The sequence below is a fragment of the Schistocerca gregaria genome, chromosome 10 (genome assembly GCF_023897955.1).
Source record: "Schistocerca gregaria isolate iqSchGreg1 chromosome 10, iqSchGreg1.2, whole genome shotgun sequence".
Lineage (NCBI taxonomy): Eukaryota > Metazoa > Arthropoda > Insecta > Orthoptera > Acrididae > Schistocerca > Schistocerca gregaria.
In genome coordinates this window covers 83,251,882-83,277,404 of record NC_064929.1, presented here as the reverse complement: position 1 = coordinate 83,277,404, position 25,523 = coordinate 83,251,882, and the positions used below count along the sequence as shown (strand labels likewise).

General features: G+C 36.6%; 1 protein-coding gene across 4 annotated transcripts in view; it reads right to left on the bottom strand.

Moving 5' to 3' along the window:
- Positions 1-14,187: 14,187 nt before the first annotated feature.
- LOC126293741 (uridine phosphorylase 1) overlaps positions 14,188-25,523 on the bottom strand; it is a 424,249-nt gene continuing 412,913 nt past the window's right edge. For all 4 annotated transcript variants that reach the window (XM_049987094.1, XM_049987091.1, XM_049987093.1 and 1 more), the window contains one exon: positions 14,188-24,798. In XM_049987094.1, the coding sequence (XP_049843051.1) occupies positions 24,613-24,798 (186 nt within the window). In that variant the 3' untranslated portion in view covers positions 14,188-24,612. The remainder of the gene's footprint in view (positions 24,799-25,523) is intronic.

Here is a 25,523-nt window from a genome sequence, read left to right as displayed (position 1 = left end):
AAACTTATAGCATTTACATCTACTATAACTATCAGAAATTTTTATTCCATTTTAGGGATCCAGCTCAAAGTATCACTTCATCCTTCATGAAATCTTCCACAGAGTAGTAGCATCGTTAAATTAGAAAATTATGTAACTTGCTTTTTAAAATATTTACCTTCATACTCATCATGCCACACCCTTTTATAGAGTTGTGAATTTTCATGGCTATATACTGAGGAGTCTGAGCACGCAGTTTTAAGCGATGAGAGGTGAGCATAAAGTTTTCTTTATGTCTCGTGTCATACGAGTGTTCAAAATGATTTTTTTTTAATAGATCAGCTCTCCTGCGTAGGAAAAGAATCACCTCAAGGATGTATAGAGAGGGAACAGTTAATATTTTTAGATCTCTAAATAATGGTCTACATGATGCCCTCGGCTGTGCAGAGCACATGTTGCGAACGATTCTTTTTTGCAATTTTAAGATCCGTGTAACGTTTCCAGAGTTTCCCCAAAAAATTATGCCATATCGAATAACTGATTCGAAGTAGCTATAATACGCTATTTTCCTGGTGGCCATATCAGTGGCACATGCTAAAATTTCCATTGCAAAAGCAAGGCTGTTTAATTTATTTGCTAGATATTCTATATGAGAATTCCAGCTCAAAGTTTTGTCTAAGTTTATTCCCAGGAACCTGACTGAGTCAAGTTCTTTCATTTTTTGATTGTTGTGAGTGATACAGATTTCTTCAGTTTTTGACTTTTTGGATTTAAAACTCATCATGTGGGTTTTTGAAATGTTTAGCCTTAAGCCATTTAGACTGAACCATGTTTCCAGGTTTCTTAACGTATTCATGACACAATGTGGTACATTTTCAGAATTTTCATTTTCAATTAGGGCAGAAGTATCATCTGCAAACAAAGTTAAATGAGTATTTATATTGAGAGGCAAGTCATTTACATAGAACAAGAATAAAATGGGTCCAAGAATTGAGCCTTGAGGAACACCTTGTGTGACAGTTTTCCACTCTGAGAAGTAATCTGCTCCATTTGATGTGATTATTACCCTTTGCTTCCTCTCCGAGAGGTATGATTCAAACCATTTCAAAGCAATATCCCTTATTCCATACCTGTTGAGTTTGAAAAGCATGAGGGCATGGTTTACAGAGTCGAATGCTTTTGTAAGATCACAAAATATTCCTGCGACCTTAGCTTTCCTATCTAGTGATGAAGTAATTTTTTCAATAAACTCATTTATTGCATCTACTGTGTTTTTGCCTTGTTGGAAGCCAAATTGGTATGGTGAAATGATATCATTCTGTGTGATGAAGCTTTGTATCTGTAAAGCAGCAATTTTTTCAAATATTTTTGATATGACAGGAAGTATAGAGATGGGGCGATAATTTCCCATATCATCTTTTGAACCTTTTTTATACAATTGTTTTACTTCCGCATATTTCAAGAGATCAGGGAAGTAACCGTCTTCAAAGGATTTGTTTATTATGAGAGAGAGAGGATGAGCTATTACGTTGTAAACTTTTTTAATTATTTTGGTGGGTATCCCATCCCAGCCAGCCGAGTTTTTGTCTTTCAAGGAAAGTATGATATTTTCAACAAGTTTTGCTGAGACTGTGTTGAATTTTTTAAGACATTCAGTGGTATTGTCTTTTAACCCAAAACTATTTACTTTCTGCTCATAATTTGCTATGTCTAAATCAGATTGTGCTACATTTATAAAGTATTCATTGAAGCACTCAGATATTTGAGGTGGATTTACAACCAATTTTTCCTTAAGTTTGATTTCTAAGATATCTTGTTTATGGTTTTGGACACCTAATTCAGACTTAACTACAGACCATACTGCCCTTGTTTTATTTTTCTGCCCTAGAATGAATTTGTTATTTGCCATTTGTTTTGAAGCTTTCACAACTTTTTTGAAAATTGTTTTATAGTTTCTAACATATTTTACAAAATCAGGATCTTTGTTGTACTTCAGTTGATTGTGTAGCTTCCTTTTCCTCTCACTCGATATTTTTATTCCTGGTGTGATCCATTTTATCTTACTTGATGTTTTGTTGCAATATGATCTTGGCGGGAAAGTTTCATTAAATACTTCAATAAAACTGTTTAAGAATGTACTAAAGTTTTCATTTGTTGAATCACCATCCCTGAAACACCACTTAACTTTACTTAGTTTTTCATAGAATATTTCAATATTTGTTTTATTGAAACTCCTTTTGATACAAGTCTTCTTTATATTATGTTTGTCAGTTTTTGGTAGTGACACAAACAAGGCAGAGTGATCAGAAAGACCTAAGTCTAGACAGAATTTATTTACATTATCAAAGTTATAATTTGTTACAATGTTGTCGATGCATGTTGCTGAGTGAATATTTTCTCTGGTGGACTCCGAAAAATTTAGTTTAAAACCAGACTTTTTAATTGAATCAATAAATTTTGTTGATTCTTTATTGTCATTTGCAATGTTTATATTAAAATCTGCTGCTATTACAATTTTTTTCTTCTTTTCTTTCTTTAGTTTGTTTAGCAAGCACTGGAATTTAGAGAGGAATGGTGTCACTAAAGCCCTGTCTGGAATCCTATAAATTGAAATAATTAACATATTAAGGTCTTTAAGTTCTATGCAACAACTTTCGAATATACAATCTTCATTTAAAAAATTAAAATCTGTTTTCGCTTCATAGCTTATAGAAGAGTCCAGGAGTATGCAGCAACCTCCGTGAGATTTTTTTCCTCCTGCAATAGCTGCTTGCAACATTGAAATTTTCAATTTTATTTAAAATATTTATTGTATTAGAGCTAAGCCAATGCTCATTTAAACAAATAATTTTTATGTTTTTACATTCTGAGAGAAGGATTTGTAACTCATCGAGTTTGTAGCCTAGGCTACTGGAAGATTTAGAATTTAAGCCATTTATATTCCAGTGCATCAAATAAGGATTTTCGCTTGTTTTAATGGTATTAAGCATACATTTTCGAAGACATACTTCAGCAGTTTTCTTTTCAGCTAACACGCATTTTTCTTTTACATCCCCTCCAGTAAATATTAGTTTCCCTTAGTTTTAATGATTTTGCAAACATCCATAAACATTTTGCTTAGGGTCATCGATCCTAGTCTATTTAGATGCAGTCCATCCTTGGCTAGGCATTCCTTGCCCAAAAACTTATTTGAGTCTATAAATATAGCACCTAGTCTGTCACAGCACTCATTTATTCTGCAGTTGATTCGGCTGATATAACTGTCACTCACCGACCTCCTGTTTACGATTCCGCTGACCACTATCCTGGTAGCGGGGTAAATTTTTCTGGCTGATCGGATTATATTTCTTGATTCGTTAATGATTTCCTCTTCGCTGTATCCTCGGAGGGAGTTTGTCCCAACATGGATGAAAACGGCTTTGTAATTTTTGTTCGCTTCTTTTTCGATGTTTTCTCTTGAATTTGTAATGTTTTTAAAATAGTTACTGAGCTGAAGGGACCTAATTCCTGGGCGCACTTCAACTTCACAGGCTGGCACTACGACATTCTTCAATATGGAATGGCCAAATATGAGAAATTCCTTTTCAGCTACATTTTTATTATTATGACATCTTTTGTTCTCGAACTTTTCACTTGTCCATTTGTACGTAGTATTTATGCCTACTGAGTCTGCACTTTGCTTTAATTTACGTGACGTGAAGCGCTTGTCTTGCAGGGAACTCGTATTTGTATCCCTCCGCAAATGGCGTGCTTCGTTGTTTGCATCGATCATTTTTCGGGATTTGTTCGGATCGCAGTTTTCTTCACGAATAAGATCCACATATTCGTTTCTAAGCGTCAATACTTCTGGTTGCCCTTTTATTGTTTCACAGGGTGCCTTATTTCCGTTTATTGAAAGACAACTTGTATCACTCCGCATCCGCCGATTTTCATCGTTTCTGGCGATGTAGTCCCCGCAGTCACAGACATTTGGCGCAGAAGTTCGCTGTTTTCGTTTTGTAACGCTAACAAGTTGTCCTTGAGGGATTCAATTTCTTTCCGCAGCACTTGAATAACATTTTCTTTTGCAGACATTTCACTTTGGAGATCAGCCTTTTCTTCACTTAAACAGGTCCGTAAACAATCCTGGCAGCACCACAAGAAATCATCATTTATGAATTTTAAGTTCAATTTTGCACACTTTTCATGTAGCCAGAAGCGACACTTTACGCACAGAATTCCTTTTACAACACGTTTTTTACATTTCTTGCACATTGCACTGCTAAACGATTGCTTTTTTGAGAGAGCTGCACTATTACGCTGACCTATCGGCGCCATCTTTTGTGCGTTAATGAACTGCAAGAAGATATTCGGCAGTTAAAAGCAGAAAGAAGTAAGCGTAACATTCTGAAAGACTTGGCAAATCATAGATCATGCAGTAAAGGTACAACTACAATAAGGAATTTTTCATTATTGCCATCAGTACCAGTGTTTAGCGGGAAACCCGAAGATGATGCGAAGGTGTTTTTTCGTAAACTTGAAGGTGCCACCATGTTAGGATCCTGGACAGATTCCCATAAACTAGTGGTTGCCAAATTATGAATTCAGTGAGCAGCACAAGATTTCATTAGCACGGAGCCTACTTGTGTGAAAACAGAAGATTATGATTAATTTAGAATGACTGTTGTTCAGAGATTTAAACATAAAAACACAATCAGTTTTTACAGAGAGCAGCTTTACAGTTTGCAAATGCAAATCTATCAAGCAGTTTGTCGACAGAATTCAAAACGTCAACACTCAAATGTATGAGTTAGTAGAAGATGAAAATGAAAATCGCATTCAGTTGTTTGAAGCCAATCAGAGAGCCTTGGACACATTTGTTCATGGTTGCACGGAGAGGAAGTAAGCAAAGCTGTTAGATTGGCACAATGTAAAATGTTTCAGGAAGTAGTAGAATCAGCTTACAGTTTCATTGAAGATGACCGAATGAGATGCAGAAATAAGAACACAGATTTTTCAACACAACAGTACAATGCTACATATGCAATAAGCTGGGTCACAAGCATAAGAATTGTAAAGAGAATTGAATCTGCTATCATTGTGGGATGCAAGATCATGTTTCGAGAGATTGTCGCAACAATAAGAAAGGTAATGCGAACAACAGACAATCTGCCAGATCTTTAAACCAGTACGGGGATGTACGGGCCACCACTCCATCCACCCCTTGTCACAGACAGATTTCCTGTTAGTTCCAGCAAAAATCAGGCCGAAAATGACTTTGTGATAGGTGCTGTATATCGTGGGAGAAACATCAAACTACTTATTGACACAGGAGCACAGACCTCATTAATGTGGTGTTGCATAGATAAACGGGATAAATTGAAACTGCCGCTATTAAAAGTGTGAGGGTTAAACGGAGGAAAGCTACACGACTGTGGAGAAGTTTACATAGAATTAATTCTTGGCCAAGGCCAATATGAAGGTGAAAATAAAGATGAATACATAGCAAGGGAGCAAGTAGTTTCAAATAACGAAATACATTATGATGGGGTACTTGGATTTGATATCTTGTCCGCTAACCAGGCAGAGATATTTGTTGCAGAACAAAAGATCAGACTAGGAAATCATTCTTCAGATCATACTCAAAGGAGCAGCAATACTGATGATGTGGGAATGGACCGCCCAAATGATGTATCAATTCAAACTGTCAGAGCCGTTGTTCAAATTGATCAGCCTCAGCAAATTCACAAGGGAGCAGGGAAGACAATCAATCTATGTTGAAGTTAAGTCACCCCATTGTAAGGAAGGAACTGTGTTATTAATTGAGCAATCCAAGGAAAGTGAGTTACTGTATAAAATGCATTGTTATGTTGCTAGTAGTGTAGGTGTCACTACAATGGTGAGACAGAATGTCACAAAAGTCCCAGTTACAATAATGAATATGAGCAATGAGAATGTCGTTTTGCCACAAGGAATGAAATTTGCTTAAGTGTCGAGCGTAAGTAAAAGTGACGTAATACAGATTCCAGATGACGTAAGAAATGTCGCAGTTATAAACACAGATTTTGGTAACTACGCAAAATTGCAATGAGGAGACAAAGTTAATAATGAACTGAAGTGCAAGATTTGGAAAAAGATAGAACATTTAACAGCTGATGACTAGAAGATTTTAGTGTCTGTTTTGTTGGAGTATGCAGATTTATTCCAAGAATGTACAAATTTACCTGCACAGCAACGTATTCATAAAGGGAATGCAGCCCAAATCACACAGAAACCTTACCGAATACCATTTAGTCAAAGAGAGTTGGTAGAAGACATGGTTAAAGAACAATTAGAAGCAAGAATTATAAAACCAAAAGATCCTTCAGACCCACCGTGGTGTTCGCTTGTTGTAATTATAAAGAAGAAATCGATTTCTGGAGAACCACAGTTCTGTTTTTGTGTTGATTACTGATCTTTGAATGATGTGACCACACCCAACATTTACCCCTTACCAACTTTAGTGGAAACCTTGGATTACTTGGGCAGATGTCGAATTTTTTCAGTATGTGATTTAACAAGTGGTTATCACTGGTTAACAGTGCATCCAAATAACCAATGCAAAACTTAAATTGTAACAACAAAAGGAGTATACAAGTATCTCCGTATGCCATTTGGACTTTGTAATGCTTCGGCTACATTTCAACTCCTGATGGATTCAGTTTTATGATGCTCACCCCAACACAAGCACTTGTTTACCTTGATGATGTAATAATTTTGGTGAAAATATGAAGCAGCATACTGGAAGACTACAAGCTGTTTTTCAGCAAATAAGAAGTGCAAACCTGTCTTTATCAGTAGATAAATGTTATTTTGCACAAAGTAAAGTTAACTATCTTGGTCATGTTATAACTAGTAAAGATGTTTGACTTGATCCAAAATTAATTGAAGTTTAAAGAGTTTTCCTGAACCATGGAAATTGAAGGAAGTATAATCATTCTTGGGATTGTCAAATTTCTACAGACATTTTATAGCCAGTTACGAGAATATAGCACATCCAATGACACAGTTACTGACGAAAGGAGCCACATTTAATTGGTCAACACAATTCAAAAAGGCAATGGAAGAACTTAAAACTGCTCTAACCACAGCACCAGTGTTAGCTTATCCAGATTTCGGTAAACTTTTTATTCTTTCAACAGATGCATCCAATTTTGCCATAGGTGCAATCTCGTCTCAAGAAGTTGATGGTCATGAACATCCAATCTCATTTGCTTTCAGACAATGAAACAAAGCAGAATGTAATTATACTACTACTTAGAAGGAGCTTTGTGCTTTGATTTTTGGTGTAACACATAACAGATGTTCCTTAACAGGAAGATAATTTACAGTTATTACAGATCATGCCACACTTAAATGGTTATTGAGCATAAAGGACCCAAGTTCCAGATTAACAACGTATCGTCAAAATAGATGGATTATTGTACAAAATCACTAGTAAAGGAAACTGCCTAGTTCCTCCAGAAACCATTAAAGAGCAAATCATGGGAGGACAACGTGATTCTTTATTATCAGAACTTTGCGGTAAAAAAAGCAACAAACATTGAAATAGCTCAAATGTTTCGGTGGCCGAGCCGCAAAACTGACATTTTCGACTTTGTTTCACAATGTGAATCCTGTTACAGACAGAATAATGTAGAAAAAGTAGAGCACCATTGAAAGAACTGCCAGAGACAAGTGAACCATTTGAACGAGTAGGATCAGATGTCATAGGACCATTGCCTAAGATGGAAAGAAATACATATTGACAAAACCTTCTCATGATCAGAGTGCTGAGACTACAGCAAAAGTTTTTGTAAAAGAATGGATTATAATTTGGATCACCATTAAGTATAATTAGTGATCAAGGAACACATTTTATGAGTGAATTACTTAAACAGACTTGTAAGTTCATGCAAATAACCCAGTTGAGGACTACACCAGCAGACCCTGAAGGAAATGGAAGAGTTGAGCGAGTCCACAGAACAATTATTAAAATGGTTACCATTATGTGAGTAGCAAACATGACAATTGGGATGTAAGTTTACCGTACTTGGTAAGTTGTTACAATGCCAAAATGCACAGCTCAGCTGACCTAAGTCCATATGAGATCGTCTAGGGAAGAAGAATACATTCACCCTTGGACTTTGCACGATCTACTGCTGGAATCAGCAATGAACATGTAAGGGATCCAGCACACGAGCTAAAGGAAGTATTTAGGGAAGTGAAACAGCAAAATCATCAATCCTTTCTTCAGCAAGCAAGACAACACAACTGCCAAGTGTCAGTGCCACAGTATCAAGTTAGAAATCTTATGCATCTGAGCAATGTGGTGTTAAAGGAGAGTCAAGGCAAAAAGTTTAAGAAGATTTGGAAAGGACCATATCCCTTCTTGGAGGTGTTGTCGCCAGTCACTCTTAAGCTCCAACTGCCCTTTCATTTGATTGTCATTCGTGTCAATCGTGTAAAGCCATTTCTGGGTAGATTTCCTGTAGTATCACAAGACTACGAGGACCGACCGAGAGGCAGACCTGCTGTTCTCAAACCGAAGAAGCGAGAATTGCGAGGTCGCAGTCCAGACTTCGAGGCCGAGGCATCACCACTTTCTGGCCATAAACGTGTGTAGTATGTGAGAGGGCAATGCATGTGTTTATCCCAACCATGTGCTTATCTGAATATGTTGTGAGAATTTAATATTGAAGCTATTATACGAGTGCACAAGTGAAACTAAACCTTTTATTCCACAGGTTACCACAAGAAACTCATTTATTTTATGTTCGTTGTTAACTCTAGTAGTTAGAACTAATTGACCATGTTCACTTTTATTCTAATGTTTGATATGATAGCATATTCTACTAATGCTGTAGTAATAGTGCCAAAGAGTACAGGTGTTTTGTTTTACAGATTGTACTATCAATTGTGTGAAAGCTAGATGCAACCTATACTATGATTTACCTTGTTAACTCTTAGAATTTATGTTTACTACAAGTTAACCACCACACACTCTTTAATGATCAAAGATGAATTAACTGTTATTGTTTCTATACACATTGCTATATCAAAGCATAATTTTGAAATGTATAAGATTTATACTTACCCTGTGAAATGGAGACCAGCAGTAAAGTATGTACTGAATGGTTATCTACTGATCAGCAAGGATTGAAGATAATTTGTGTCCCTAAATGAAAATGATTTGCATATGTGTAAACATAGTCATAAGTTAATTTGCCCTGAATTGGCAGTATTCTTAGACAGTAGTGTGTACAGCTGTGAGTAAGAATTGTTTATGAATCATCTCCCAAGAGATGATTGCCCTAGAATTTTAACACATCTTTTTCATCCATTTCTTAAACAATGTTCTGAAGGTATAATTTTCTCATTTAACTCCACCCTTGATGTCACATTTACGAGGTGCATTCAAGTTCTAAGGCCTCCGATTTTTTTTTCTAATTAACTACTCACCCGAAATCGATGAAACTGGCGTTACTTCTCGACGTAATCGCCCTGCAGACGTACACATTTTTCACAACATTGACGCCATGATTCCATGGAAGCGGCGAAGGCTTCTTTAGGAGTCTGTTTTGACCACTGGAAAATCGCTGAGGCAATAGCAGCACGGCTGGTGAATGTGCGGCCACGGAGAGTGTCTTTCATTGTTGGAAAAAGCCAAAAGTGACTAGGAGCCAGGTCAGGTGAGTAGGGAGCATGAGGAATCACTTCAAAGTTGTTATCACGAAGAAACTGTTGCGTAAAGTTAGCTCAATGTGCGGGTGCGTTGTCTTGGTGAAACAACACACGCACAGCCTTTCCAGGACGTTTTTGTTGCAGTGCAGGAAGGAATTTGTTCTTCAAAACATTTTCGTAGGATGCACCTGTTACCGTAGTGCCCTTTGGAACTCCATGGGTAAGGATTACGCCCTCTCTTTCCAAGAACATGGACACCATCATTTTTTCAGCACTGGCGGTTACCCGATTTTTTTTTCGGTGGCGGTGAATCTGTGTGCTTCCATCGAGCTGACTGGCGCTTTGTTTCTGGATTGAAAAATGGCATTCAAGTCTCATCCATTGCCACAACCGACGAAAAGAAAGTCCCATTCATGCTGTCGTTGCGCGTCAACATTGCTTGGCAGCCATGTGGTCGTCTGTCAGCATTCATGGCACCCACCTGGATGACACTTTTCGCATTTTCAGGTCGTCATGCAGGATTGTGTGCATAGAACCCACAGAAATGCCAACTCTGGATGCGATCTGTTCAACAGTCATTCGGCAATCCCCCAAAACAATTCTCTCCACTTTCTGGATCATTTCGTCAGACCGGCTTGTGCGAGCCCGAGGTTGTTTCGGTTTGTTGTCACACGATGTTCTGCCTTCATTAAACTGTCGCACCCATGAACGCACTTTCGACACATCCATAACTCCATCACCACATGTCTCCTTCAACTGATGATGAATTTCAATTGGTTTCACACCACACAAATTCAGAAAACAAATGATTGCACGCTGTTCAAGTAAGGAAAACATCGCCATTTTAAGTATTTAAAACAGGTCTCATTCTCGCCGCTGGCGGTAAAATTCCATCTGCCGTATGGTGCTGCCATCTCTGGGACGTATTAACAATGAATGCGGCCTCATTTTAAAACAATGCGCATGTTTCTATCTCTTTCCAGTCCGGAGAAAAAAAATCAGAGGCCTTAGAACTTGAATGCATCTCATACATGTAAAAATTATGATACACCTGAGCTACCCTTTACACTCAAATTGAATAATAGTGGATTAATATTCTATGCCAAACATTGTGATTTATAATGTGAAGAAATTACAAATTGGATCGATTCATGGATCACTTCAAAAGATGAACAATTTTTTCAATGCAGGATTCGTACACTGCCCAAAAGATGGCAGAAAGTAGTGGCCAGTGATGGAAAATACTTTTAATGGTACACGTGTAACCAATTTGTTTCATTAATGCTGCAAATGTTGGGGGAAAAAATGGCGGAAGCCAAGTTGTACACCTTGTATGAATCTAAATATACATTACAAAAAATAAGACTATGCCCAACAGTGCAAAAACACATAGAAGGTGGTACCACTCATGTAATAAAGGCATCCTTCCTCATCCCAGTTTCCTTTCCTATCTACCACCCTGTTTAAGTGGTTGTCATCTGACACTAAGAATACTGTTGCTGCTTTACATTTTTGTTCTTTGTACAAATCTTGTATCGTGAGAGTTCTGTTATTTTATTGCATTATTGCCCCTGTTCCCTCTTTCTCTCCTCTGTTATTCTTTCTTCCCCACTTCTGCAGGCCCTAATTGAATCTTGTCTCTATAGTCCACTGACATACATATTATTGTTTATAATGCAAAAGGTCATTTCAATAGTTCTGCAAACTGCACATAGGGGACTCTAAAAGTGGCACGATCAAGTTGAAATTCGTGTCAGTTGTGAGCGAGACTTTAGGTGTGACAGTCGTATATGTGTTTGCTGGTTCATACAGCTGTCGTGAGTAATTCAGTTTTAAAATGAAGCTGAAATCGAGTCAGGTCACATTCCACATAGTTACCAGTGTTCCTGCATCAAAATCGAATCCCAATGTGGAAAGAACCCAACAAAAATTTACAATTCTTTGAGAGAGATGTGTGGGAATAGTGTAGTGGATCATAGCACAGTATCACTTCTGTGCAGGTTGGATGAGTACTGAGGACAACCAAAGACGTGGAAGCTGCAACAGACACCACCTCTTAGGTTATTGTTAATGGTATTTTGAGAGAGGAATGACAAAAACATATGTGAAGAAATTGCATGTGAGACCAGAATATCTGTCTGTCATTTACTGATTCATAACTGAAAAGTTAAAGATAAGAAAAGTTGTTCCCAGAATGAGATTTTCACTCTGCAGCGGAGTATGCGCTGATATGAAACTTCCTGGCAGATTAAAACTGTGTGCCCGACCGAGACTCGAACTCGGGACCTTTGCCTTTCGCGGGCAAGTGCTCTACCAAGTTTGGAAGGTAGGAGACGGATACTGGCAGAAGTAAAGCTGTGAGTACCGGTCGTGAGTCGTGCTTCGGTAGCTCAGTTGGTAGAGCACTTGCCCGCGAAAGGCAAAGGTCCCGAGTTCGAGTCTCGGTCGGGCACACAGTTTTAATCTGCCAGGAAGTTTCAAGAAAAGTTGTTGGTTGATGGGTTCCACATGATCTGCATCAATCAGAAAGCAGATCACTAAAGAATCACAGGAAAATTGCTTCAACATTATTGAAGAGAAGGAGAACAGTTCCTGAAAAGGATTGTTGCAATTGATGAAACATGAATATGAGTTTTTGAGCCAGAAGTGAAGTATCATTCATCACAACAGAAAAGTTAAGGCTCTCAAATCGGAAAAAATTCCAGTGCCAACAAAGATGAAACTGACAATGATCTTCGCATATTACATGAATGGAGTCATAACTACAAATAGAATACCTCAGTAGAGTCTGGAATAGGCACGAACTACAACTCATTTCTGCAAAATATTTCACACCAGAAAATTAATCAAGGAAGGCCTGACAGGCTTACAGCTGGTGCCCTCATTTTGCACAATAGTACAAGAATGCAACTGCCTTACCAGTGACAGAAATTCTCAACAAATAGGGATGGTAAATACTTCCCCACCCATCATACAGTACTGATATGAGCCTGCCAGGCTTAGATGTGTTTCCCAAATTGAAGGAACAACTCTGAAGAAGTTTCCAGTGAGATGACCCAAGTAATCAGATGGTTCAACAACGAAGGTTCCTATCTAGAATAGAGAACTTTCCAAAATGTTAGAAAGCTGTCATAAGCAAGAATGGAGATAACATCGAATGACTGTAAAGGTATTTTGTAAAATAAATTATTTCCTTCGTTTCTAACTCACACTGTGCAGGACTTTATAAATTACACTCATATATTTAGATTCACAATTGAGATTTTGATCCTATTTTTATTTCACTATCAAGTTGATCATTTATTTCTGTGGGCACAAATAATGCCACTGTACCAGTACAGTCTTGCCATGGGGTGGCAGTTCCTGGAATTTAAGTTTGGTAACACTGTCTCTCCAGCAACTGAGTGCTGACACATCTGACCCCACACTCTCTATGACACCTTTTCTTTTTGGTACCTCTACTTTTGGAATGTTCTTTATAATACCTTTTGTATATTTACTCTTTATGACTTTTGCCAATTACACTTGTGCTTATAACTCTGTACTTTTGTTTGGCATATATTGTGATGATAAACTGCTCCCCAAAACGCAGTAACACAATAAAAAAAATTTGAACAAGTGATAAACTCATTCTAGTGGCCTATTTAACAGTGGCATAAGCCTCTTCAAGTTGTGCACTTAATGGATAACAGAAATCTAAACAAGGTAATGGGTGCAGGTATAGATAAGACTGGTTATTCACAAATACATACACATACAGCAACTTTTTATCATGTTATTCTTAAATACATTGATGGTTTGCAAAACCTCAGTTTCAATAGCTATTGTGAATTTAACACCATGCCATGTTCAGAATGCAAGTCAAGCAAATAAATAAAATGTTTGAAGAAAGGTGTCTATGATAAATCTGAAATTTTCACTTATAACTTTCAAACCAGACATTTCAAGATCACGTCTGAAATTAACACATTCATTTCTCTCCAGCATCTCTAAAAGTTTATGATTGTTTTATACATGAATATTCACTGGAACATTTTAATCTCTTTTTTTTTAACCTCATTTCCCTCTATGTAGTTTTGTAAATGCGCAAAAGAACTTCAATTCAGAGTGACATAAAGTCATCATTGACAGTTAAAATGATGCAGCATACCAATAAGACATTAAACTTCTCTTAATAACAGACTGAATTACTGCACTGTAAAATGAAAGATCAGAAAAATTACAGCTTTTGTAAGCAGTGTCAGCAATTAACATTTAAAAGTATGCAATGAATTCCACTGTAAGCACACAAATTTACATCTGTTCCAGCTTTAACCCATGGCTCGGTGACAACATTAAACTGTAGGTCCCATTATAACTGGCTGTGTGAGTTAGTTCAAAGATTGGAGGATGTAAAGGGCATATTATCTCCCATAGGATGATGGATACTGAAGCACTACTGTGTTAAAAGCAACTGCCATTTTCTTTTTTGTTATTTCATGGAAGGAAAAGTACCATATGGGTCATTTGTAAATAAAACAAATAACAGGAAGCTGATCACTTCTTCTTTATTTATTTTTGTTATCTTGTATACAATGTATATAATATATGTACATCTTTCTCACATAGTTTTGTAATATGTTGAAGATGAGTAAAGATCACTACCGAAAACTTCAAATTTCCAACTACAATGTGTAAATGTGGTGATTATTGTGACAGTTCCTTCCGCCATTAGGACATCAGTCAATATCAACAATTAAAGGCATAATTCACAGATATTATATCAACTGTAATCCTGTACAACTTTTGAAAAGGACAAATTCAAAGAATTTTCTTCTCACAAAAAATAACATTTGAGCCACACTTACACATCACAATCCACAACAGCACTATCACATAAAGATGTATTTCCATGTCTGACAGTGTTAAATTATAGGTACACAGCTGTAATTACAGAAGCAATACTCTACAAGTACCTACTTAGTGTCATCATTTCAAATATTTCAAATAAAATGTGATGGTGAAATGAAGTGTAAGAAAATAAAGTAAATTTGTACACCCTAGAGTGCTTTACAAAGTCACAGAAACAAAAAATTATGTCTGCTTAGTATACTTTCAATAACTTTCATGAAAACAGAATTATTTATGTGAAAATTAGAAAGGACAAACATCCTTTGGCTTTATTACATGAAAATCGCAAGCTGTAAGAACTGTGATGTTGCTGCTTCCTCTGGCAGTTTTTCCATTTGCCGTGAGTACTTGTCATACAAATGGGCAGCCAAGAAAAACTATACAGAAATATGCAAAAAAAATTAGTCTACATTAAATTTACTTTCACTATGCCAACACTCACTCTATACAAAGGAACAATACTAATACTACCAACAATTTCTACATTTCGGGCATATCACACAATTCTTTGTTGTGACCAATGTCTCTATTTTACATGAAATTTTTTTGTTAAATCGTTATATACACAACATTTCAAACTTAACGTGGTAAAATAACTACCCACAGCTCTCACCTATTAAAATTTTCAACTTTATAACAAATGTTTCTTCATGACTTCTTTAGGTAACAGAAGAATCCAGAACAAAATATGAAATTGCACTTGTCTAAAAAGAAAAGGTAAATATCTTATTATTTTTACAATATGAATTTGAAAACATCTTATGACTTTTAGAGTTCATTATGGATTCAACAGCTACAAGTTATCAGATGAAATACTTATATCTAAAATTGTAATATTTTATTACTGCATATATATTTTCTCAAATGAAAGTCTGCTACACTATGATAAGCCACAAATTTATATGACCAGAAGCATTTGAGTTGTTTCTGTCAATCACTTTCGACGGAATTTATATACTCAAGTTCATATTTGCACTGAAATATAACAGCACATTTTTTTAAATCTTTTGAGAAAGCGGCTGCAATGGCATTTGCTGCACTCTACTACTGGATGAGAAATTCACACGATATGGAAAAAGATGATGAAAATTACACATACAACTACACTCTAGAAGACAATAATTGTTCATTTGCCAAATTTTATCAAATTTTAACTATCTCTGCTGCCAGTTTTATGCTATGAAAGTGAATAAGTTTTAATCAAGTACAGAGTAACCTTTCAAAGACCTTTGCCAGTGAAAGTCTCAAGTTGGAGCCAAGGGACTGTAATGTAACCTGATAACACACAGCAGGTACAAGCTATGACATTGTACAGGCTCTAGTACTCATTATCTTGAACATTGCCTATGAAAGGAAGAGATCTCTTGACAGTGGCAAAACAACTGTTGACACTTTTAAACTCCAGATAAGCTAGTCTCAAAAGTAAATCTTGTATGGTGTCGCACGTTACTGCGAAGTATTCAATCTTGATAGAAAAAAGGCACATAAGGTTTAAACTAGTGACACTGTGAACGAAATTGTAAAAAATAGAGAAAGAACACAAATTAAAAATAACTATTCTGAGTAAAAATGTTTCTATTTTATAAGTCAAAAATAGACAAGGGAATTGGGTTCAGGAACTTACAAAATGCAATAAGCACAAAAGATGTTCATGTGTGGCCTATAGTGAGATGGAATTGTTTTTTACTGACAGCACTTCATGTATTCTTTGTCAGTGTATCTGTTTTGTTCATGTAACATCTCAGTTTACATCCTGATGCCAAGTGAGTCACATCACCAGCCAAAGTACAATGACAATGTTTGGTACAAGACTCTCCTTATGTTGTGAACAGCCAGATATGATTTATTTTGGGCACTATGTATCAGCACTTATCTAAAGTACAGAATGTAATTATGGTGTCAAGAAACATACACCAATCGTGATGTGAATGTTTTGCTCTAATTTAACTCATGGGATAGTTTTCACCACACATAAGCAGCTTATAGCTTAATCAAATTGAAGTAGCACATTTAGAAAGTATATTGGGTTTTCATCTTTAACTGTGCTTTTAACAGGCAAAAGTAACAGAAGACTCAGTATCAGTATGTGAGGATTTAAAGAATAGCTGTGAGAGAAGAGGAGTTACAAGACAGCTACTGATGTCAGGTATTATACAAATATGAGAGAAAAATGAGTGTCACATGTGTCTGATGTGCCAGCTATCCAGTGATAAATCTAGAAACAGGCAGAAGAAAATCAGGTGCTTGATTACCTTCATTCAGAGGATGCTTTACTGCAAAAATAGAGAACAAGAAATACAGAAAATAAAATGGACTCAGTTGTTCCTAAGTTTAGACCTGAAGTCAATATGCAATACAATATTGTAAAAGTGTGTCAGCTAACATAGAGTTATACAGCATTGCAATGACCTCATTAGTTACGAGTTTAAAATGTCATCAGAGAGAAAGAAGGTGATTGTGTCCATGAACAAAAAAAGTTTGATGCACTGCGTAAGATCGATAAATGAGAATTGTTGCAAAACGTTGCAACTGAATTTGGCATTGGAAATTCAGCAGTAGGGTTTTGACAGAATAAGTGAGAATAAATTGAAGATTTATGTATCAAAATGATGATTTCTGATTATGGAATTACCCCGCTTGTTCCTCTGCCGACAAAGACAATTTATGGAGTAGTTGATGAAGTTGGCACTCACTGTGAAGACATGGCTGGACACAATAACATTCTCTTTGGGATGGCAACACTAATACTGCTGAATAGCCTACGTGATCATGCTGTATATAAATGACTGTATACACATTTTTTAATATACGGTCGCATTTTGTCCACGTTATTCCAGTTTTTTCTAAATATTCAGATTACATGGATTTATGATAAATTATATTCTGAATAAACTGAGGTGCCACTGTAATCACTTTTCCACTACTACACAACTACTGCAATTACATAAATGTGACCACTTAGCAAGAGAAAACAAAGTATTAACATCACAATTGGTGTGAAATGTTAAAATGTGCAGTATTCATTTCATTTCCTCACATTAAGTAGTTCCAAGTTCCCCTTCAAACTGCAGCGATATCACGAGAACAGCCAGAAGATTAGAATATGCAAAATACATACCTCGAGATGAAACATTATGCCTCAAAATGTATGTCGCATACAGTCAGGTGCATTTGACACTAATTGCTCAAAACTCATGATGTTTGCAGTTAAGTCATGAAGTAGAAAAAGCAGAGTGACAATACATGAAACATAAATTTGAGTAAACTGGGTGACTGTGTGTAGTTATTGCCACGCAGAGATTAATGCTAATCAACTCTCAGTTAAAGTAGTAAATGACATCAGAAGGGATTTCAGTGAGTTTTCTCCTCCAGAAGATTATTGCATCGTGAAGTATGCACGGACCGTACATGTGATGTATCATAGATTTAATCAAGTTATGACTGTAGTTTTTCCATTCCCTCATTGTCTCGGGTGTGCAGTTCTGAGACAAAAGGATTGGGCACGGTATAGTTGCTGGAGTATTGGGATATTACAAAATTCTTATTGTCAGTTTGCTCATAAGTGACAGCACAAGTTTTTCTCTTCCTGTTTCTTTAAAGTCTTGAAAATCCAATAATGGCAGTGTTCAAAAACAGCACAAGTTGCATAGCATCGTGCAGAATTTGGATCTCCACATTTCTCTACCTGTTAACTCAAAACAAATTGAAGCTGGTAATATTTTTTAAGAATCATCCACAGAGTTTTTGAATTTAAGTCTCCTCTACGATCATGTACTTATATGTGGCTGAATGAGTACTCTCATGACTTTCAGCTGAGTTTCCATTAATGAACTCTGCCTTTTAATTCTATTTACTACCTGTGCAATGTCACAGCTCCAAAGCATAATCTCTTTATTTCACATCTGAAACCAATGTAGTCAGTATGCTCCAACAGAACTTTTATGCTCACAGTTTACTCCTTTAATTGCCTGCTTATTAAATTTAAGGCAGCCTGCACTATTTTTAAATAGCCATTAATACTTTTTTTTCTTAGAGACACAAAAAACTTATGTGCGCTAACAAAAGTGTATGTTGGGTACAAAAATCATATACTCTAGTATCATACAATCAGCTCTCGTACTAAAGTGTCTAGTAGATATGTCGTTGTCTATAAATGTCTTCTTTTTAAATTATGCCCATACAAATGCACTTTCACACAGAGAAATATTACATCAAAAGCTGCTTCTGTTGGTATTTTTTTGGACTGAAAAGACAATTTAATTTACTGTGTGTTTTAAGAAATACTTATCAGAGTTTCAATCAATATTTGGCCTTTGTAATTACTAAAATAGGCTCTTCACTTTAAAAATCATTGATTTGTTACTTTTTTCCTCCTAAAGATATGTTACAGAGTGGAAATTTATTTACTTCGTATTTGGATCCTCACAATAACCCAGTACTGCTTCATTGAGAGTATGTTCTGACTGTCACTAAGGGGAATACATGTAAAACGAAGAAAGTCTTTCGAAACATATGTATTCCCATCTCAGGTTGTAATACTTCATGCTTAACATCAACTGTCCAAAGTTGTAATTACCTAATTTACAGAGAGATTACCCTTCATTTCTTTTTCGGATTTAATCTTTATCGGATACTGCTGAGAAATTAGCACACCACAAGCAATTATTCACATCAGGAATACACTGAAGAGACCAAACTAATTTGTCAAGAAACATGCCCTTTCTTATAACAAACAAATCAGAAAACTTCTGTAGCCACATTTTACCATCTGTTGGATTACAAAAAATATGGAATATGTTATAAGTCATCATAGCTTTGTGGAAGTTAGTTCACAGAATGTTGGAACATGGATGCAAAAGCTTTTATCATTTGTTTCTGTGGCAGAGATTTCATTTTATGCTTCTGCTTGCTCCCTCACGGCCAAGAACCCCCTCTCAGTGTTCAGCCCTATGTAGAAAAAATAGTGTGAAGTTAGTGTAATTTTCAGCAGCCTACCTGTGCACATTTAAAGAAATTTATCACCAGTTCCTTTTAAATCCATACCCACCAAACCTGATATAGCAACAGCTCTAAACAAAACAGCTGACCACATTCCACATGCACAAACCTCAACTGTCCCAACATGGACTCCATTTCACCCAAATAAATGAGCTTATCAGTATGTATTTTCTACAGCCACAATAAATGGATTAAGGAGGGAGATGGGATGACAAAGTGGTGTGAAATTCACAGAATTCAGCTTGTCACTAGTTCTACTTCCTGTGTTAAAATATAAATACATACTGACAAATCACCAACATCACTTTTAAATTGCTCTATGTAAATTATTTCCAAAGGAGTGATGAAAAACACTGCATAATTTCGTTGCCTACTTCTTCCTGGAAAAATGTGTTCTCGTCAGAATTTAATGTTTTTCATCCAAATTTATTTCTAATATGTGCTCACTGCTGAGTGAATAGTTCTGTGAACTTTGGGTCTCTAATGCACATCTGCATGAGGGCAAGTAGGATGTACAGTTTTTGGTTATACCCGGGTTGTGCTGTTCAGGGCTTTCCCTCTCTGCATTCGAAAATTTTATGTACACCAAGCAAAACTGGAAGTGGATGTAATGAATCACTAGTGCTATCACCTGAGAAAATATCCTATCCCAATTTAAGAATTTTGCATCATGGGCTACGTTTTAATGTGCAGAAATATTCCTTACTCTGGAGAAATTAAAATTAATCTTTCTTGTGACTGAATTAACTAACCAACTCCTCCGATTCGTATTACTGGTGTTTGACTCGCTTTCACGTGGAACAATTTACCTACCTGTGAACAAGTTTTATCACACAAGCATAGACTTTGTATGAAAATTTAATTCATGTAATCATCCTTGTATAACATAAGACGTGTTCCCACCCTCATTTAAGTTTCTTTTTCCCCTTCCTGTTTCACACAGTGCATAAACTATTGTCAGAAATAGGCAGGTAAAATGAATTACAACAGAAACCACAAAAAATGGTAAACATAAATGAATAAGAAACAGTGAATGGAAATCAAGAGTACATAGATCCAAGGAAATGTCATGGGGAAAAGGTTTTATGAAGCAAAAATTTTGCCAATGGTGATCATGAAATTGAACACTGTAGAATGTTCACCAAGTAACAGACTTTATGTTGTTAGAAAGGCCACAGAGTTGGAACATAATTTTTCCACTACCAATGTAACAGACTGCAGTTACCAAAATTTTTAGTATTTCATTGCAAGGAATCTTTCTAGAATTTCCCACTGACTGGACATACCTAGTACTGCAATACAGCATGTTGTTAAGTGAAGGATTAACTCTCTCTCTTAATGACTGGAATGAAAACAGTTTACCAGCCCTGAAGGCAGACATATTTGGAATCAAATATTCCGTGCTTTCAAAAGCTTTTCTGTAATGTAAAACCAGGAAGACTTCTTATCACCCACATTTGTCTGTTAGGCTTATACACAATAATTAGTTCTCATCATCTAAGTTTGTGATTTTCTACTGCAGATATGATTGACAATATAACATGCCTGAATTCCAGACCCTGTGTACCTTCCACAGAAGAAAATCCAACAGCCATACAGTTGAAAGACGTGGACCCAAAAGGAGAAAGTATATATTAAATTACAAGCGTTATATGGACGTATTTCTTTAAAAATAATGCTGAAAATTACATGCATCTCTCATGTAAGTTCACATTCACTTTCAATAAAAACTATTTAGTGAAAGACATATTACAAATGATATGTGACACATGAAACATGGTCCCTCGGAAGTTTTGGCTGGGGATATTCCTCGATGCAAAGGTATTCCATATGGACATCAGACTCTTGTGAATTCTGTATTATACTGTAAGAAATGTCACATTCAACTCAACTTTTATTTCATGTTATGTGTAGCAAATTAAAAAACCCAATTGCAAAAAATTCCATTGTTTTGGATCACAGACAGGCTCTTAGTCAAAAGCATGTACACATTTCATAATATTATTAATAGCTATTTGTGATCACAAAAAATAACAAATGTAATCAAAGCTGTAAACTTGCTACTCTTATGTTTGGATGTAATTTAAATAATGGCATTTACAAAACTATACTTTCCTCTTTCAGTCACTCATTTTTATAATTTTTGTGCTATCTTTAGATGCCCCCATGATAAATAATAGATTACACTGAGCAATACAACGTTTTTGAAATGGGGCCAGACTCTTTTTGACTCTTGGTTTGCAATGTGGGATCAAGTGTGGAGGTGAAATGTTCTTTACTGTTGCTGGAACAATGAAACCAGTGGTTCAATAGACTATAAACATTAACGTAATGACATAATGAAACAATTTTTTAAAAGGGGTGTGGGGCATATCAGACTATATAATTTAATCAATATCACTGGGGCAGCTGAAGAGAAATTGACAGCAAAATACATTGTGCTCAGGTGACTGTAGTTTTGTTACTTTCATAAAACAATAATTCCACTTAATCATAAGTCAAAGTCTGGTTGAATCAAATAAATGCCATAATTTTCCTCTGCTTACAAGGGAACAACAGCAACTTTGCCTCATATTTTGGCAAGAAAGAAAACACACCTGCAAGATATCTGCCACAGCAATCAGTCCCATGGAAAAATTTGGGCCATAATTTCGATTGTAAGCAGCTGACCTGCAGCTGCTTAATGCTCGAGTACTGTGCAGTGGAGTGAGTTAAGAGGTTTGCATTCATAATGGCAATGAACAAATTACAGTAGTACAGCTATGAATTAAGAGCACTGAACTAAAGATAGTGCAGTTTCTGTACTGACATTACCACTGTGTGGAACAAGATATTTTCACCCACTGGATGTATGTGGCTTTCGCGTATTGAAGATTTTGTCCGTAGGTTTACCAACAACTCTGCATTGATGTTAATTATGACCAGCGTAACAAGTTTCTGCAAATGTAGTCTCTGCTTTACAGGCAGTTATGTGCACCAGTATTGTGGCAAGTCTTTCGCTAGGTTTGGTATCGAAGCAGTTGCACAGTGACCAATCAGAGCACTTTCAACATCCAATGAAATACTGTTGCGACATTGATGTGTGCTTTGTTCAGAGTGCTAAAGTGTGAGGCTTGCCGTCAGTCCACTGTGTAGTACTTCACTCTTGGGCATTGTATGGTTGCAGTGAGATCGAATGAGTGTGAAACAACGGGTGTGCATGAATTCTTAAAAGCCGCACAGTCAGGTCGTAACTGAGTGCTATACAAATTAAGGGCCTAATTTTCACGTGGAATCGACCGATGGGCTGATACCTTGCAAGTGTGCTTTTTTTCTCTGTAAAATATGAGGTCAAATTGGTGATGTTCTCTTGTAAGTAAACAAAATTGGAATCTGGCAACACCTATGCACATCTGTACTTAGGTGGAACAAAATAAAATCATATTTTTCTATAGGTAAACACCAACCTAAGTAATACTTGGAGGTCGTGTTTCTTATTTCACGCATTCACCACTATCGCAACTAGTTTTATCTGTTCGTATCTGAGTACCTACTAATAGTCCCAAAATGTCAGAATAGTGACAAAATTGAAAATTGTGTCCACAAGATTCTCAAACATGGTCTTAAGCTGTTTTATGGGCAGTAATTTAACTGATACATCTCTAGAGTAGCAGAAAGCACGTTTGGAAAATGGAGGTACTTTTCCTAATCTGTGCTGCAACTGAAATCAGAGGACAGGACTCACATTTTTTTAGGATATGCATATTTTCAATTACTTCTGACATAGAGCTGTAAACTACAAACAGAAATGATAAATGGAGACAATATTTTCTTTAGATTTCAAAGAAATTTGTTTTTCCCGCATATTCTGGTAATTGCCATTTACAAAAAGGAGCTTATTAATTCGAGACACAAGTGGACTATCAACCAAGCAGCATATTCGTGTCACTAAGTACAAACAACTGATTCTTTCTTTCTATTTCTTCACAGGTTTAAATACTGAAACTGTCTATTTACATCCTTCATGACACAAAATTTACACATTTCGAACAAATCTAATAAATACATTTTTTCAGTCTCTAAATAATGCACTTGCACATATAAAAATGCTGTACAATTAGAAACCATTAGAACAACTGGGGTTGATAAAAACGAAAGATTTATTTTTTGATCACTCTGGCAATCGACCCTGGGCTTATTGTGCACCAGTGAGCAGATTTAAGGCATTTAGTACATCTATGCATGTATATGGCAGTTTTATATAACGTCATCCAGAGAAATTGCATACACCAGAGCACACACAGACATCTCATGAGCCACAGTTTTTTTTGTTACCTATTGTAACATTAATACTCTCCAGTTTTAACAAGAAGTGTAAATCCTATAAGCATCTAGCTTGCAAAAACTACTTTATAACAACATATGACAAACAACAAACAACTTTATTTAACACCAACTTATGAAACTCCTCATATAAATGAGTGGGAATGCTGTAGCTCATCTCGCACTGAACACACGGTGACAGTAATATACAAACTACTGTACACCGTGCAGATAACAGTATAAAAAGTGAAATTATGCACTAGTCTAAAACAATCACCCAGTTTTGAAACACAGCCTTTTAAAGGAAAGCATTAACATCTTACTTGTCTCATATTTTTTATAGTTATCCTACAGTCTACACTATACATTAAACAATGGCATATAAATAAGTCAGATGACCGCTACAAACAAACACAAACATTTTTCCCTAAGGCTAACAGCACATGTGACCACAAGATTCAGGCTCACACTTCACTTACTGGTCTCTGTCCAGTTTCAAGAAAATAAAATATGCCACTATCGAATGAACATAAATCTTTGGAATTAAAAAGCAAAGCATCCACAAAAAGGATGCTGCATTTTTATTTTTACTTTTATTTTTTTCTCTGATGTCAGTCCTGCAAGAATTCAGCTGCAGCCGGAATGTTATCCCCTCCGATCCAGAATGTAGCCCCGTCGAGTCATTCCAGAAGCGGAGGAAGATTCCTGCGCCACGTATTTTGTGCTGCAGCCACAGACGGGACTCTGATCTACTGACAGCAACTAGTCGTAATTCTCAGACTCCTGCTGCACCAGCTTGAAGCGGCGGGGGCTCTTCACACATATGGACCCTCCAAACCCCTCGAGTGACAGCCGACCCTTCATTGTCAGGTATTTCTTGATGAAGCGGGTCACCAGCTTCTGTGGTCGCAACTGCCATTCGTCAAGAACTTCCTTTGGAGCCAGCACCTACAACATTTATTTATTCATTTATTTTTATTTCCACCTACATACATAAAAATCAATGTGTGTGTGTGTGTGTGTGTGTGTGTGTGTGTGTGTGTGTGTGTGTGTGTGTGTTTGTTTGGGGGAGGGGGGCGGGGGGAGGGCTCTAATCTTGTCTTCACAGTCCATACAGGGGCAATGCATAGGGGCTGTAGTACAATTCTAGATTCCTCCCTCAATGATAATTATTGCTACTTTTTAAAGTAAGCTTTTCACAGGATAATTGACGTCTATTTTCAAGTGTCTGCCAGTTCAAGGTTTACATAATTTCTATACCATTCTCACATGAGTGACACAAACCTGTCACCATCTGTGCAGCCCTTCTTTGCAGATACCCAATTGTATACTGCATTTCCACACTATCCTTTCAATGAACCAATATCTGCTAACTGCCTGCTCTACAACCGAGCCTATCTGATCCATATTTTTAATGCTCCTGCAAACTGCTACATTCAAGAACCTACAGCAGTTGATTCATACTTGTCACAACTCACTGATACTGTAGTCATATTTGAGATAACTCCCAAATGTTTCCACATTGCTGGGTATCCCCCCCCCCCCCCCCCCCCCCCTGCAGTGGCTACCACTGCTCAACCAGCTGTCAGTTGAAGGACATGTGGTTGACATGTAACTGTGCAAACAGCATTGTACTATTTCCATCTTCTACCTCACCATTTTATGTGATCGAG